Source organism: Polypterus senegalus, chromosome 12 (assembly GCF_016835505.1).
Source record: "Polypterus senegalus isolate Bchr_013 chromosome 12, ASM1683550v1, whole genome shotgun sequence".
NCBI lineage: Eukaryota > Metazoa > Chordata > Cladistia > Polypteriformes > Polypteridae > Polypterus > Polypterus senegalus.
Genome location: NC_053165.1, coordinates 106,116,080 through 106,134,502, shown reverse-complemented (window position 1 = coordinate 106,134,502; position 18,423 = coordinate 106,116,080). Strand labels below are relative to the sequence as shown.

The 18,423-nt window shown below is 40.2% G+C and overlaps 1 protein-coding gene across 2 annotated transcripts in view; it reads left to right on the top strand.

Moving 5' to 3' along the window:
- grik5 (glutamate receptor, ionotropic, kainate 5) overlaps positions 1 to 18,423 on the top strand; it is a 361,535-nt gene that overhangs the window by 324,621 nt on the left and 18,491 nt on the right. For both annotated transcript variants that reach the window (XM_039773143.1, XM_039773142.1), the window contains exons 9-14: positions 8,184 to 8,336; positions 8,454 to 8,558; positions 11,165 to 11,272; positions 11,721 to 11,924; positions 12,624 to 12,737; positions 12,923 to 13,032. In XM_039773143.1, the coding sequence (XP_039629077.1) occupies positions 8,184 to 8,336; positions 8,454 to 8,558; positions 11,165 to 11,272; positions 11,721 to 11,924; positions 12,624 to 12,737; positions 12,923 to 13,032 (794 nt within the window). The remainder of the gene's footprint in view (positions 1 to 8,183; positions 8,337 to 8,453; positions 8,559 to 11,164; positions 11,273 to 11,720; positions 11,925 to 12,623; positions 12,738 to 12,922; positions 13,033 to 18,423) is intronic.

Here is an 18,423-nt window from a genome sequence, read left to right as displayed (position 1 = left end):
ATAAAAGGTTTTTATATCAATGTATATACATATATAGTTGGAAACTAGTGATAGTTATTAGGCTTTATTTTTGTATGCATTAATTCTTGAATCAGAGTGGTACAAAAATTAATTTTCTTTTAATAGGGATACCAACATGGACTTTCTTACTCAGGGCAGGATGATGCCATTCTGACTCTCAAGGTATCCGAATACGCTACAAGTGACACTTTTCAAAGTGTGCCATGTGACACTCTGGGTTGGCTGCAGCTGCTACACTCTTTGAACCCGGGACCATCAATAGTCATAACTGAGGATAAGCCGGGCAATGAGGACACAGAATAAGAAAGCGATGGTGCAGAGTGATGCTTACTGCTTCAACTCAAACAATTTCAAAAGTACAAACAGTGCAGTGTCCATTAATTAATTAATTAATTAATTAAAAAATTAATGAAAAAATTAATTAATTAATGATCCATGATTAAATCAGGTGTTTTTCAGAGTATGATTAAAATGTCCAATGAATAATCCAAAGGGTTAAAAACAGAAGGAGAATCACTATATTGTTCCTGCCTTCTTGCTCTTTCTCAGTCCTCGTCAGGACCCATCGGTGTCTCATTGCACAGAGCTATGGCCTCTGTCAGGACCCGCAGCCGCATCGAGACCCCAACCATCCACCTGCTCCCTTGGCCTCTCTCTCTCGCTCTCTCCCTCTCGCCAGCTCCACCTTTCAGCTTTGTAGCTTACCACCCAGAGCTCCTTCAGCCCTCCAGTCTGCTGTATCCACCATATCACCTTCTCTTTCTGTTTCATTTTCGTTATGTCTCCCCAATTTATTTCCTGCCCAGGCTGCTTTATATTCTGTTTGGGCGCAGGTGTCTTGATCCCGCACCCCAGAGCACAAACGAGGTAATTTGCAGGACTGTGCACGTCTGCATTTGACTACACATGTGCCAATTACATCAGCAGCAGCCTCAGGGCTGTCCTTTGTGCTCCTAAGCCCCACCCAGAGGCCAAGCACGTGGTCTTTATGCAAAAGACTTGCTCCGCCACGGACTGCCCAACACATTATAAGTCTGTCCCAGTCTACAGTATCTGCATGTGCTGTGTATGTTTCAAAAATTGACTGTAACTATAAATTGCATAAGGTAGCTAACCACATTCAGCCTCTCAGCCCCATCTATGTACCATTGTACCCCACTGTACATGTACACACGCTGTAGGAGTCAAATTCCACAAATCTAACTTACTGACCACCAAGACTCATCAATGTCTCATAAATTCCACATGCTGACCCATACACCAGCAAATCCCCTTTTATCAAACATTTACTCTCCCTTGTGCACCTTGTATCGTTTTCTTTGTAACATTTCACTATCTAATCTGTGACCATAATTTCCTTCATATTTTGTTCTAATCACTTTCTTTTGTCAGCTAAACACTCCCTTGCTCTCAGAAGCTGTGTCACTGACCAGCGAGTCCTTGTCAGTGACCATCACTTTCATTGATCAACTAGTCGCTCTTTTGCCATCAAATCTAACTTTATGGTCTTCAGATCCTAATCTGTGACAATCAATTCCTACATGCTTCCTCAAATTACACTCATAGAACGCCTAATTACTCCTTTATCTTGATTCTTACTTTTGATCAGATCTCGGTGACCATCAGTTCTTACTTCATTTACCTGAAATCACTTTTGCTGACCCCTAAATTCTGTTCCCCTTACTTCTAAGGATTTTGAAGTTAAAATTTAGCTAGTTGTCCTTGAGCAGTTCTGGAGTATGAGAATAGTCGTAAATCAGTAATGAAAATGCATCACTTGTTGGAAATGAGATCTCGCTATAGAAGTTCCAGTATGGTGTGGGCAGCACCTCAGCTCAGGGGTGTCAGAAGACAGGTTAGTCTGTGCATTCGCCTTGCTCTCCTGCTGCAATGTCTGAAGCAGTTTTCATCTAAACTCCAATTTTCTTCTCAAGCCAGACATTTGTCTCGGCTTTATAAATTGAGGCACAGCAAGGGAACGCTTTCATGGACATGCTTGTTAAAAGCTGGTGAGCAACCTGGGAGCGCTCAAGGCTCTTGGTATGAGACTGTTTTGCTGCAGGAGGCATTGTTTGGTTATACTGTATTGGGAATCTTTATGGCACTTTATTTATTGCTTTTGGGGTGGCCTGACAGACAGGTAGCAAAACTGTAAGGATGCATGAGATTTTCGGCAAATATTTGCCTAAGGAATTATTGTGTTAATCATTGTTTCAGCATTTGATTTTCATGGATGAGGAGCACTGGGGCACCATGTTTACTCTAGTCTTTGCTGAAATCCATTAGGGGGTTGTTTTTCAGCACACACTGGCATTTTATGGTATCTAAATCAAATGGAGCATCTTCATGCTAAATACAAATAACTATAGCTAAACAAAGCAAGGTGCAACCATGCTGTCAGTTTAATTAGTCGTTCCATTTTTAATCCTGTGCCTCTTCTTCTATATAAAGACGTACAAACTGGGGCTCAAGATCTTAAAAAGGATTTGACAAGTCTTATTTTCTTCTTATTTGTTTAGTGATATAGGGTTTATGGCACAGTGCCTGTGCTGCTTTTCTGATCAGTTAAAGGTATGGTGCGTATTGTCATATTGAATTTCAAAACACTTAAAACAGTTATCAGGTTTCATCAAATGATTTCAGGACAAATAAATTCACTGTCCTTTCTCAAAGGTTTACAAATTCACACTGCAGTGAAGGGATAAACAGACCCAATAAAGTAAGAACATGCCCACAAGTGATGAAGAGGGTGCATCTCCCTGCCAGAGTGAAAACCAACAAGCTTACGATGAAACCACACCCATGCTTCTAGCAGAGGATTGTGAGAAGATCTGCCATAATCATGCATATTGATTTGAAATACTACAGTACATTGCAGTCTTTCTAGTAAATGATTTTGAAGGACTTCATTCAGAATATGCTGTAACACTGCCACTTCATGTGCCCAGGCCCCAAGTAATGGCAATGGCCCCACATCATGGCACCCACGCGTTCCCAGCGTTCATTTCACGCGTCCTCTGAGCTGGTCCTCAGAAATTAACGCGACGCGTGCGCGAGTTGCAGTACCAGCAAAAAGTCGGGGGGCGCAGTGTGCTAAAAGTCGGAACGTGACGTCAGAGTCTCTGTTTACTATCTGCATGTGACAGCAAGCCGCTTTGAGGATCCTACGGGATTGATGTGCGCACTTAGATGTTTGATGACTGCCAGGGCTGTCACGTGATGAACGAACAACTCGAACCCGAAGACTCGAGAGATGAAATAATCAATTCTGTTTCCGGCTCAGAATGAGTTGGTTAAGCTTATGGGGCTGTCACGTGATGAACGAATGACTCGCAAAACCCGAAGACTCGAAACAAGTGAATCAATTCCAATACAGAAACTATAGGAAGTTGTGTAAATGCGCATGCGCAACTGAACGAATCACTACCACGAGACGACTCGTTCTTCCCGAGTCACATTAAAGATTCGTTCGAAATGAACGAATCGTCCAAGAACGACCCATCACATTGACTGGCTCAATGTGGTGAAGCAAAATGCCGACATACAGATGTATTTGTGGTGCTTTTATATTCAAGCGTCGCATATTCCCGATCGTAATGACACGATACATTTTAAAAGTCTCACATATCACCTTTTGTGCCGTCTTTTTTTTTCTGCAACTTCACAACAGCGACATAATGTATAGCACTGTATTTGAGCCACTGAGAAAAAAATAAAGGAAATGGTGAAAACGTGCATTTTGTTTGAATTAAAGTTAATTAAACTTTAATTTCCAATTAAAGTGGAAATTTCGGCTTTAATCTCGAAAATGTCCACTTTAACCTCGTAGTTTACTTTATCATTAATGCAGACCATCGTAAACATCATCCCATGTCTTGGACCTGACAGCAGCGGCAAGCAGCCATAGATCACCACACAGAACAAATTAAATGTATGATATTCCAACTCTCTGCACATTTAGAACCCTTCGATTTATACTTGATATCACTTTCATGATGAAATGCATTAAAGTTTGTATGTTACATTTTACATATAATTTTGTTTAAATAATGAATACTGTTAATAATTACACACATGGGGGTGACACGGTGGTGGAGTGATAGCACTGCTGTCTCGCAGGGAGTTATGTTGCTGGTATTTCCTGCTTGTATTCCACACTGTGCTCCGGTTTCCTTCCAAAGATATGCAGATTTGGGGATTTGGTGTCGCTAAGATGACGCTAGAGTATACGAGTGCTTGTATTCACCTTGCGATGAGCTGAGGCCTCGTCCAGGGATTGTTTCTCACTCGTGCCCAATGCTTGCTGGAATGGGCACATCCCTGGATTGATGGATTTAATCAATAAACATAATTTTCAAAGATATTGCGGTAAGGTGTAATCAAAATTTAATGGGTGTTTTAGGCAATTCACAACACAGAGAAGCCGGACCTGTTCTCACTGTGATAATATCTCACACTGCCACCTGGTGGATTCCTCCAGATTTATGTAAAGTACGCGCGCAAGTATAATCACTACAATGCTTGCGTAGCAGGAGCGTCCGCTGCAGAATGTGTCGCGTCGTGTGAAGTATAACTCCGGCCTAAGAGACCCTGAGCAGTCCAGGGCAGATCTTAGCACAGCCACCAGGGGGAGCCAAATCACAAAGCATAGCAACTCACATGCACAGGTAGCTTATAGAAAATAGCAAATATTTTATACAAATTTATTAAAGGCAACAGATTCATTAATTTTGTGGCACTTCCCAGTTGATAGATAGAAGAGACACTGTAATAGTGTGCTGGACATTTTTCAAAGAGCTTTCAGTGAGAGATTGTATATTTTCTACTCCTGCTTTTCAGGAAAGAGTTCTGCTACTGGGCCCCATTAATTTATTGCTCAGAACATTTTGTTTTGTTTTGTTTTGTTTTTCTTCTAGAAGAGCTTTCTCCTGTGTGCTATATTGCAGAGTGGAAACTAATGCATCCTTTTATCTGTCGTAACAGACACCTGTTTGATACTGTGGTGGGAGATCTGGCCAGCACTGAGTTACAATAAGTGGAATGATGTAGCAGGCAGGGGTTAGACCATAAGATGTCCTAGTAGATGGTGGCCTTGTCAGTGATAATATGCTTCCATCAGTAATCCCGTTAAGATAAGGTGTCCAGAGGAAGTAATCAGCTAGGGTGCCTTTAAATTTACAAAATGTATCCATCCTGAAAGGAGTAGCAATACATAGCTCCAGCATGCCAGGGAGTAATGTTACCATCTGATAAAGAAGAAGGTGCCCTAATTAGAAGGCACAATGCCTCTTAAATATAAGAGGTGCTCTAATATCACTAGCATCTAGAGACCTGGGGCCTCATGTATAAATGGTACATATGCACAAAATTGTTGCTCACACTTGTTTCCATGCACACTTGAATATGTGTTAAATTTAAACTTTCTGTAAAGCCACGCACATTTTCATGGCAGCCTCACACTGAGCGTGCTCACATTTCTGTTCGAGTTTGCAAACTGGTGGCACCCAGTGTCATAGCAATACTACTGTTTCTGTGTCATTCTTTTTCTTATTCTCATCCATGACACGGGCTTATCAAATACACCAAAATTAATTGCATATCATTTACAAATTAAAGGTACTTGATTGTAATCATTCTGTAACAATATAATGGTGCACGGAATAACCAAACTGTTCTAAATACCATAGCTGCTTTAGCGTTGTTAGAAGACATCGTATTTGGAAGAATTAGAAGAGAACACATATTTACAGATGATGATGACTGGCGTCTAAGTCAATTTCAATTTCTAAGAGCTATCCTTTTGGAGCTGTGTGCAGAACTGACAAAGGCTCTACCTGCTCCTTTGCTAGTTCTGTCCACTCTCTAGTGTTTAGCCACAGGAGCTTTTCAACTTGAACTTGCTGACCAATCAGGTATTTCATAATCATCACTGAGTCCCACCATGCCAGCTGTAAAGGATGGTATTATCCTCTTGTCACCCAGATATATAAGATTTCCTTACACTTTGTTTGAAATGGCAACCATCAAAGCGCACTTTGCAGCAAGGTCTGGTTTTTCAAATGTAATCGGAGTGGTCAGTTGCTATTGCAATGGTGCAGGACAAGTTAGCCAGGGATAAATCGCCAAAAGAATGAGCTGGCATTGCTTCATCTATAGCAGTAATCCTTATAAAAGTGGCAACTCTGCTTTTTTTCCAACTAGTGCAGCAAAAGGCAAGCTGTCCTTTTAAAGATAGCGAGTCACCTCAAAAAGCCATGTAAAGAATGTAGAAAATCTTTCCATTGTGGCACTCGGTGCAGACTCTACAAAATAAAGGCGCCGTCAGAGAATGAATTTGCTTATGTAAGTAGAAAGCATTTCCACTCTATTAATGTGCTGCTCTATAGTACACGGAAAGTGTGTCGCTTTGTGCAAGCATAACACATGCTGGATAATGTGGCATACAATCATTGCTTGCCCGTACCTGTGCGGTAAGGTGAACCTGACTCTGACCCACCAAACGATCAGCCAAATCGGACAGCATTACAACTTTGTTTGAATGTAATTAGCAGAATGTAAAAACAAGTAATCATGCAGCATTTTTTTTTAACCAATTCATTTAATTTGTGGTCAATATCACATTGTACAGCCCTTATATTGTTTAGTTCATTGACCACATCTCTTACAGCATCCATTATTGCATTTTGTGCCTCTAAAACAGCACCCGTCAGCACACAGCTACATAGCCGCCCAGTGGTTTCCGAGGCAGAGATGTGTGTGCAGTCAGCACTCGAAGACGTGCTGGGCACAGCAGCACCATCACCGTGTGGATTCATGTCCTTGGAATTGGTGTCAACGTTTGTAATATTGTCTGAAACAGAAAAAACAGACGCTGGGCTACAAATTGTCTTTTCATATTTGAAAATCTGACCACTTTTTTATTTCAGGCACTGTGTGACTTTCTGAACTTGAACGTTTGAGTGTCGCCACCATGCTTTTATTGCTTATACCACTTCTTAAGCCAACAAATAGTCTGTTTTTCCTTCTCCACTTCACAGTTCACTGTAATTCTTCTTTTTTATGCATGCTTTTACCATTGTTTTTTAACAAAATACTGAACGGAAGGGGCTATTTATATTGATTTGCATATACAAATATGCAAAATTCTGTGAGGAGTCGGGGTGGGGCTGTAGGCACATGTTACTTTTATTGGGATTTATAAAGGGGAAGTGCGTGGAACTTGACGTACACACAGTTTTTTGCATCTGGATTTTTTTGTACATACGTATATTTCCGTTTTTGTCCCTATGCCATGTTTTAGTGCAAATTCTACGCATGGCATTATACATGAGGCTCCTAGACTGTGAGGGATATGGAGAATGACGGCTGTACTCTCTCCTCTCTCATGCTGCTACGTGGAAGGAGAGGGTCTCTGTATTAGATATGTAACTACATGTATCTACTACCCATCCTTATAGACCAATGACCTGGGATGGGCTTTACAGTTTCAGTGAGATGGTGAGCTTCAGGGACACCTGGGACCACAAGAGGGAGTTCTGGCTAAATGGTTCCAGGAGTTCAAAAGATCAGTCCTGATCCTATTGTTGTTCAGAATATTGTTTTGGAAGTAGTTGGTGTCCAGAAGATAACAGACAGAACTGATGTGATTGTGGAGTCATGCAAAAGAGCAGTGACAGGCATTAAACTGGCTGATGGTGGATAGACCACAATACATGGAGAAAAGAATCTGTAAGCAGGAATGGAAATGGTGACATGGTGCAACATGTAGACATTTAGTAGACACTTGAGTAGCCATAATACCCAATAGTCATGTACAAACTTGTATAAGTAGGGTTTTGTTTTGTTCTTATTTGATTTATGTACAGTATGTACCCTTCTGTTACCAAGACTATGTATCTTTATGCTTATTATATTGTTAGTAATTGTCTCTTTTTACTTGCCTTAGCATTTTTGATTTGTGTATAACTCATTTACGTCACTTTGTTTTGCAATACTTTGTGGAAGAGGTTTTAGAAATAATATACTGTAACTCATGAGGAGAAGAGACCAAGTTGGATTTAAATATCCTGGTAGACGGTCAATATTGTCCCTTCATTTAATTTTACTCTCTCAGTCATAGTATTATTGTGCTGTGCAATTCTAATATCTCTCTAATTCTGCAGCTTTCTTCAGCACTGATGTTTGATGCAGTTCACGTTGTGGTCAGTGCTGTCCGGGAATTGAATCGCAGCCAGGAGATTGGAGTCAAGCCTCTTTCCTGTACCTCTCCACAGATCTGGCAGCATGGGACCAGTCTGATGAACTACCTTAGAATGGTGAGAAGGGTGAAAAGGGGTGTTTTTGTGCCATGCTTGATTAGGTAACCATCTCAACATCAAATTATTTTTCCTGCTAGTTGTTTGCTTAAATGCTATTCTTCCCCATTTCTTTAGGTAGAGTATGATGGCTTGACTGGCAGAGTTGAGTTTAACAGCAAAGGGCAGAGGACCAACTACACTTTGCACATACTTGAAAAGCACCGAGGTGGCCACAAGGAGGTCAGAGGTTTTTTTTATTTTTTTGCAATTGATCAACAAGGTCAAAAATCTTTATTGGCTTAACTGATATTTAAAGTTTAGAGGGAAGGCAGCTGTGATTCAGGACTTTCCATGGGTCAATCTATGCCATTGTTCAAAGTGTTTTTCTGAACAATTTTGTTAAAGGTAAAGAAATGTATATATACAATAAAATGAGTTTAGTATTAGTGGGCTGTGCTTTTTCAAGTTGCATATATAAAGTATTTCATGTTTTAGGGAAAATCAAAAAGTGAAGTAAGTTTATTTTTTTTATTAAATGTGGAAAAATACCTTTCCACAAAAAGTAGTCAGACCATTCAAAATGAACTTCTTGCTTCCCCAAATGCTTCCTTATGCAAACTTAGAACAATGTTTTGATTGTTCATTAAACTGCTTTCTTTATTGTTATGAACTTGAGAGTTCCCAAACACACAATGTCCTGAAAACACTCAATATGCCAACTTGAGGGACACATCCCCATCAACCCCCTGCTAGTAATAAAAAGACACACCTAGAATCATTATAAACAACGTTTATAAACTATATATATATATATATATATATATATATATATATACTGTATATATATAAAGCTGTGTTCAGCAAAAATAAATGTCACAAAAGATAATGCCTTCAAAATTGGACATCCCGATAGCAGACAAAGTCCCAATACAAAATCCAAGAATGGTCAGAAAACAGATCACAGAGGTTAAAAAGCCAGTAATCACAAAACGCACAGAAATACCTTGAGGGCCCACCCTACCACGAGTGCATTCACAATGAACTGCAGGGTCTGTGGTGTTTCCTTTATAAGGCTGAGAGCAGTCTCGTTACACTGATGGGGAGGTGGCCCATGAAACATAAAAGAAGAAAATGATGAACAATTATAACATAAACAATGGAATCAAAAATGAACAAAACAAAAATAAAAATGGCTTTTGATCCCCATCTAAGGGAGGAACCTTGGCTGAATATGTAACATTGGCTTTGTCATTTAAAAATAAAACTTTATTTATGGACATATTACATGTTGAGGAGAGTTGGGGATGCCACTGAGACCCCAAACCCCAGATGTACAAGACCCAACTTAATTCTGGGTTGGTTCAAATATCAGCATTTTTCTATTCAGACAATAAACACAACCAAATACAGACTTTAAATCATCATTCTTTCTCTCTCTCTCTTTCTCTTTTCTCTCTCTTTCTCTCCTCCTGTGAGTGTAGATAGATAGATAGATAGATAGATAGATAGATAGATAGATAGATAGATAGATAGATAGATAGATAGATAGATAGATAGATACTTTATTAATCCCAAGGAGAAATTCACATAATCCAGCAGCAGTATACTGATACAAAAAACAATATTAAATTAAAGAGTAATAAAAATGCATGTAAAAACAGACAATAACTTTGAATAATGTTAGCATTTACCCCACCGGGTAGAATTGAAGAGTCACACAGTGTGAGGGAGGAATGATCTCCTCAGTCTGTCAGTGGAGCAGGACAGTGTTACCCGCTGCCTCCTGACTCTAGACTCATTTAAGTGTGCCGGTGGGTTCCTTTTAAGCTGGACCCAGAAGTACTTCCAGTGGAACATCATGGCATATTGGAAGCACTTCTGGGTCATCTGGAAACCAGGAATGACCTCCCCTGGCATCACCATTTCTTGTTACCTAAGGACCCCTACAGGGCTGTGCTTCTAGACTCCAATTACCATGCAGGTTTTCAGACTGGGACTATTGGTGAAGAACACTGCCACTGTTGATTTGGGGGATAAACTGCGCCTGGCTTCCAGCTCCCCTCAGTCTACTAGTCCTTCTGGTATCCCAGCCAGGATGGGTATTATAGTGTGTCCCGGCCGGGTAAAGTCTGTAAACTTGGCCATCCTTCTATTATGGCTTTCCGGCCATGTAAGAAATCCTCCTTCATCCTGGCCAGGATGCCCATCTGTCCTCTTTGATACTTGCAATGTGTATTAGTCAGTAAGATACAAGTAGTTGAGTTTTATTTCTCTCAGACAGACAAAAGATGTGATATTAAGAAGTCTTTGTCAGGCTAGCCTAAGTTTTTGGAATCTGAGAAGGTTTGAACCTCTTTAATCCAAAAAAAAAATGATAGCAGCTTTTTGCTCATTAACAATAGGATTGCAAAGTACTCTTCTTTACTTCACAATATCCCGTTTCATGTAAAATAGATTCAGGCTGTAAATTACAAGAAAACATGTAATTTTATAATGTTACAAGTCACATTCTCCTGTTAAGGCAACATGCCACACACATTAAAAGTACAACTGAGCTGAGATGCTCACACAACCAAATACAAATACTTCTTGGGTCCACCAAATACAAATACATTTTGGGTTCAACTTTGTTCTTGATGTTTGTCAAAATCTATTGATAAAGTCATAATGCATGGATATTCACATTATTGTCAGCTCTTTAGACACTGTAGTAAAGATAAACAGACATTCTAAAGTTGTACGTCTGGTGGGTTTATGATGAAAAAACTAGAATAATCTCCTTAATCAGCTCATTAGGATTTCCAGGTAGGCCCTTTCTACAATTTTCTTCCTTTTATCTTCCATAGATTGGAATCTGGTACTCCAATAATACATTAGCTATGAACGCCACCACCCTTGACATCAATGTTTCTGAAACTTTGGCCAACAAGACCTTAATTGTTACTACTATTCTGGTAAGTGAGGTTTAGCATCCATTAGTAATGTATGGTAACAGCAAGAAGGATTGACTGATGTCATATAGTCCACTGGAATTTTAAAAACATGAATCAAAAACAGTAAAAGTAAAAAAAAACATTGCCTTACCTCCTTTTTGCTTATAAAATATATGTATTAATAGTCTAATTTATATTGCTTTCCATTTTAGCAAGATTATAGTAAAGACATGAAAAAGTAGCTGAAAAAACCAAAGCCTGGGAGTGATAAAATGTTAAAGGGACAAAATAAATCCATACAATGTGAACATTTCTGTAGGAAGCAGAGTAGATCTTCTTTGGTAGAGAGTTGTATCTTCATATTCAGGATTAGAATAAAATCTAACATGTCTACATTGGGGTGTAGGAAGTGAACTGACCCACATGAGGCACTTCTTCTTCCTCAAGCATGAGTGTTGTCGTTGTCCAGGAAAACCCATATGTAATGCGGAAATCCCACTACCAGGAACTGAAGGGAAATGACCAGTATGAGGGCTTTTGTGTTGACATGCTGAAGGAGCTGGCAGATATCTTGAAATTCAATTATCGCATCAAACTGGTGGACGATGGATTATATGGCGCCCCAGAGTTGAATGGCTCATGGACCGGCATGGTGGGCGAGCTCATCAATCGGGTATGAATATGAAAACACCCCTAATGCAGAAATCCTCTTCCATTTCAAATGATTGTCTTCACACTCATGACTGACCACTGTACCATGAGTGTTCAACATTGTTACCTACTTGATAAATCAGCAAAAGTGATGGTTGTGAGATAATAAGAGAATAAACTGATATTTTTATCCTTCTTCTTTCTGCTATTCCTCTTTGCATCACATTGCTCTCTTAATTCCAATTCTCTTCACTTCATTATTTCACACTCTTTCAAACTCTACATCTTTCTCTTTCCATACCTGCATATCCATCACTTGGGCTCTCCCCTTCCCATATTTTTGGTTACCTTTCTGTTTTCTTGTGGCATTGTTTTACTTAAATAATATCCCCATAATTGCTCTCACTTTTCTTATCTTGTACATGTCATGTGGTCAATTTTATGTTTTCTTTCTTTCTTTCTGTTTTTCTTTCTTCCCTTGTACTATTTTTATCTGTCCCACACTTTCCATCTTTTTTTGTGGCCATTTCTCATTTACTCATACCCTGACCTTCATCTTTTGTAACTGTTATTTCCCCATTTCCTTATGTTTTGTCGTGTACCACTCTCCTTCACTGCACTGCTCATTACGTTTCTCCCTTTCTTTCTCTTTGCTAACGCCATTTCTCTTTCATCACTCTTTTCCCTCTCACTCCTTTCTGTCCTCTACCAACTCTCTCAGAAAGCTGACCTCGCAGTTGCTGGCTTCACCATCACAGCAGAAAGGGAGAAGGTCATTGATTTCTCAAAGCCTTTCATGACCCTTGGGATCAGCATTCTGTATCGAGTACACATGGTAAGAATGAACTGCCACATGATGCTTTTGCATATGGTTATCAAGTGATGGGTGTGCACGCGGATACTCTTTATGTGCAAACATTCACACCTACACTGTCTCAATAATGGTTTCTGGTCTATTTCCTGACTCCTGCTGTATCTTGTCTTTTCCTTTCTCTTTCTCTGTTTCCTTCTCTGTATCAGGGACGCAAACCAGGCTATTTTTCTTTCCTGGACCCCTTCTCTCCTGCTGTTTGGCTTTTCATGCTGCTGGCATATCTGGCTGTCAGCTGTGTGCTCTTCCTGGCTGCAAGGTAACTCAATGTTCCCATATTAGTGTTGTCTGCTTGACTAACTCCTCTGCAGTGCTTCCCAGTTTTAACTCTTCCAGTGCACACTTCCAGTAAAATAGAAAAAACTATACCGAGAAGGAGACATTCTGTTAAAATGATTGTGCTTGGAAGATAATCCTGTTGAAATTGCCAAATACAAGTAAAGTAAAGAATAAGTAGCTGAGCTGCTTTAGTCAATCATAAGGCACACTTACTGGTACTCAGTTACAGGTACTGTTATGCTGCATTCAGTATCAAGGGAGAAAATATTAGATGGGAGCTTAGTCGAGCAGACCTTATATAGCAGCTTAAGAGTGAACACAGTCATAAAACAACATTTAGATTGTGTTACACAATGAATGGAAGTAGTGAGAAGTTAAGCAAAACGACACCTTTTATTGGCTAACTAAAAAGATTACAATATGCAAGCTTTCGAGGCAACTCAGGCCCCTTCTTCAGGCAAGATGTTATAATTATTCATGCGAGTTGCCTCGAAAGCTTGCATATTGTAATCTTTTTAGTTAGCCAATAAAAGGTGTCATTTTGCTTAACTTCTCACTACATCCATAATGGCTAACACGGTACAACACCCTAGGACTACAGTCAATGAATGAAACAATGCTTTCTCTCGTATACAGGAGCTCTTATTATAGTGAGAGTTTGGGGACACTGAGAGAAAGTTGTTCATTGTCTCTTCAGTTTAAACGGCGAGTGTAGTGCAGCCAAATTAACTAACAGGAAGACTGCTTTGCATACGTCAGTAATTGGCACTTTAAAAAACACCACTGCTTGCTTTCCCAGACTGACAGAAACAGGAAAAATATACTATGTGAGAGGAAAGTTCAACAATAGTCTAAATTTTCACTTCAGAATGGCTTATTAAGGTTCAACCTGCATATTTCCATTTCCTCATGTTAAGTAACATTTATGTTATAAAGCACAGATGTAATCATAATATATTTGTACAGGGACTATGGAGGGACTGAACGACCAACCTGCATTTAGCCACAAGGTACACTGCCTGGAGTCAAAAGCAATTTAATGCTAATTTTGTTAAAAGACAATGGTAAAAGCACATATAAAAAAGATGAATTACAGCGAATGCGAAGTAGAGACAAGGAAAAACAGACTGTTTGTTGGCTTAAGCAGTGGTATAAGCAACAAAAGCGTGGTGGAGACACTCAAACGTTCAATTACAGTAAAACATTTGAAAGTATTCAAGTGAACCACTTTCCTTTATTCTCTCAAATAATATAATAACAGAAAAAAAGATATTTTAAGAAATGACAATAGACAGGAACTTGAGTTTCAGGTGTCTGGAGTATTGTGTCCTAGTGAATGTGCTGTGTTTTGACAGATGTCATGAGTACAATGTAGCTACTATCTGACTTAAAGACTTTGGCAACGTTAAGACTAATAGGAACAAATACCACGCCAGTCGCACTCAGGGAAGACAACGATAAATATTATGATATTATGAGAGAGTAGTAAGAAATGAGCATTAGGGGTGGTGGCTTGACTTAATCTGAGAGCCCATCTTTTTATAGTCCCTTGTTACTCCTCATCACATACACAATGATTAATTTGTCCTCTTCTGTTCTTTCTTAATTTTGACATAATCACAGCATGTCTTTCTGCCATGGACACTTGCTATAGCTACACACTATGGTAAGAAATTATGCAGAAGTCCAAATGTGTAAAAATCGCAACTTGAAAAGCAAATGAGCTAGCAGGTGTTATCCAAAGGTGTTATTTACTCTCTCGTGGTGTTTTTCAAACTAATTTTTACATCCTAGCCCACTCCACAATAAATTAATGGTTGACAAACAACATTACCAAATAAGAATTAAGCTATTGAAAGTCAAAACGAAATTAGTTCCAACCTAGTTCTCTTCCACTAAGAAGTAGCTGAAGTGGCAAAATGATTTGTTTAAAGTAGCTCTTTGAGAATTCCTACCTTTGACTTAATTAGGATAATTATTAATAGAGTTCCTGGAGGACCCCCAGCTGAGTAAGTGCTATACCTGTACACGGAAATTCTGCACTTGATTCTCAAAAGTTAACATTAGATCTTTTTTTCCTAAAACTGTCAAAATGTAAATACGATATTATTATGAATGAAGGAGGAGGTTATGAGGCAGGGATTTCATCCACACACTGAAGAAGTCTTGCAAGACAGTACCTGACAAGCTTTCTTACCGCCACAGTGACCTTCATTGCATGGTCTTAATTTCAAGTCAAGGTGGGGACTGACCTGATATAAGCCCTGGCTGTTGCATTAGGGGGAAGAATGTCAGTAGCCCTTTACTGAGAATAATAAATTTAAGTCAAATATAAACAGGAGATTGTGTGACAGAGTTAAAGAGATTGTAATGTAAAGGCCATTGAGTGATAAGGCTGCAATGTGATCACAACTGGGGTAAACCATTGCCAAGAATGATGGTTTTATGTGGAGAGCAAATTTCAGACTGAACCCATGGTATTGAAAATGGCCATCCCACAATAGCAAAATGGCTGCAGTGTCTTTGGCTACAGAAATGTTTCCTTTAGCACCAGACCCTTTGTTAATCACCTTTTGCTCTGCAGCTGAGTTCATCTGCAAGTAAATTTGATCTGCCTGTAACAGAAGCAGGATTGTTCTCATACTGGTGTGTTAAGTGTGGGTTGACATGTGCAGATGAGTGCAGAGCTGGCTTAGCCATAGGCAACAATAAGTTATGATGTAGGGTACTTTTCTCAAATTAAATGAAATTAAAGGTGGAGCTCCTCAATTAGAAGCGTAGTGGACTATTTGTCCATTCAATTTGTATAAATGTGTCAGTAACTCACAAGTTAGCAGTGCACACTAAAATAGGTAGAATGAAGCATTCCTACTGTCAATAGAATCATTATGGATGACCTGGACAGAATTTAGAGTTGTGCAGATCACTCGCTGAAGATGTTTATTGTAAATGTAAATTGCTTTAAACCATGGAAATAAAATATCTATATATATATAATTCACTAAGACAAGACACCCATGGAAAGCACGCCGGAAGGGGCGTGGATTCACTAAGCCGCCGACAAGTAAGACGTCCATGGCGCACGCAGGAAGGAGCCACGCCCACCAACTCTAAGACCATTGGATACGACGACAACTCGCAGAACCACGCCCACCAACTCGGACGCGATGACACAGGAAAACCGGCGTCATTTATGTTCATCTGTCGTAGAGTCCACATACAACTCTGAAGCACGTTGACTGTTCATAGAGGCATGTTTCTCGCGGAAGTGAATCGCTATATGCAGCGTGTGAAACACTTTGTGAGGAGTATCCCATGGGATCCTTAAAACAATCCTTTAAAACTGAGGTTAAAACACAATGAAAGAAGCAGTCTTTAAAAACCAATAAGCCCTGTGCCTCTGTTTCATTACCGTCTCACCTGCTTCACCAATGCAGGCCCTGCAACAGTCGAGACGCTCTCTCAGCAGCTGACCTTCTCTGTGCCTGACCGGTTCACACAGAAGCAGCGCAAGAGAAAGCCGCGCACACACATGAACTTGTAAGACCTCATCTGGAGTACTATGTGCAGTTTTATTCTCCCTATTGCAACAATAGTACCAAATGTCCAGAGAGGAGTGGGAACACTAATTTCAGCTATGAAGAAAAAATGATGGAGCTGAATCTTTTGAGACAAAGATTATGAGCTGACATGGTAGATGCGTTGTCACCGGTCATACCACCTGCACTTCAGAAGAGGTCATCCACCTGAAGTTAAGCATGGTTGGGCCCAGCCACTAATTGAATGGGAGACCATCCAAGAAAAGCTAGGGTTGATGCTGGAAGAGCTACTGGTGAGGCCATCAGCGGAAGATTACCCTGTGATCTGTGTGGATCCCAGTGCCCCAGTGCAGTGACTGGGACACTGAACTGTAAATATTGTGCCGTACTTCAGATGAGAACTGAGATCCTGACTGTCTGTGGTCAGTAAAAATCCATGGGTATCTTTCAAAAAGAGTTGGTTGTATCCTGATGTCCTGGCTAAATTTCCCATCATGGCCTTGTCCACTTTGGCCCCCTAACCATCCCCTCTTTCTAGTTGGCTATCTCTCTCACCCCTTCATTGCCTAATAGCTAATGTGAGATAACATACTTGTGCAATAATGGCTGCCGTTGCATTATGCAGATGGGTGCTACACACTTGGGGGGTGTTGGAGTGGTTCCCCTCTGTCTATGTAAACCACTTTGAGTGGTGAGAAAAGTGCTATGTAAATGTATTTAATTATTATTATTATTGTTATTACTATTATTTTGTATTTAAAATTATGAAGGGTGTTAGTGGCATAAATGCCACCTGCTAACTTAAATTGACTTCTTAAGTTAGAACATGGTGACACAGGTGCAAGCTGCTGAGGGTAAATTTAACCCAAACTTTTGTGCTTCTTCATGCAGGGAATTGTAAGGACATGGAATTAACTACTAAGTAGGGTAGTTGAGCACAGTACAGGCAGTCCCCGGGTTACGTACGAGATAGGGACTGTAAGTTTGTTCTTAAGTTGAATTTGTATGTAAGTCGGAACAGGTACATTATTTTAATAAATGCTATTGTTGATCGACTGTAACCAAGTGCTCTGCCAGTGAATGATGCAGTTTCACCTCTTTCTGACCTTTTTATCATTTCTACTTTATTTTCAATGGTGATGGTCTTTCTCTTATTTACTGTATCATCAGCACTTGCATCAGATTTGTGTTTCAGAGACATTCTTGAAGGGTGAAGACAAAAGGTTAAGATGAGCTCTTCTGCACAGCACAGCAGGAAGGCACCCGTCCTCAGCACGTCTGATGTATAGAGTGGGCCAGATATAATTATGCAATTTTCATTACGCTATAACTTATTCAGTTTATTACATAGAAAATCACCCGAAAAATCCCGGACCATCGAGAAGTGTGCGAACTGAAGACATGAAGAATCGTCTTTGCGCCGAACTAGAATCGTCCCTGCATAAATCAAAGTCATCGAGATGATCTGGATCTGCATAATTAGATCTGGACCACCCTGTACTGACAAGAGACAACTTCCTGCTATGTGCGTAACAGTACAAGCAAGCTTGCTATTGAGAATGAATGGGGGCATCGACAGGCGGTTCATCACCAGCCCACCTCAGTCACCTCCACTACAGCAAGCTGCCTGCAGCATCTGCAACATCACCGCCCCCATTCAACACACAGCCATCCAAGGCACACTACAATGCTACCCCCCAGCTGCCCTGTTCACCCTCAATGGCCTCCGTTCAGCCACAACCATGTCACCGCTTGCAGCATTACCAGACGCCCACCTAGAACGAATGGGGCAGCAGTGTGTGGTGGGCAGGCAGTGAAATTGCTTGCCGCCG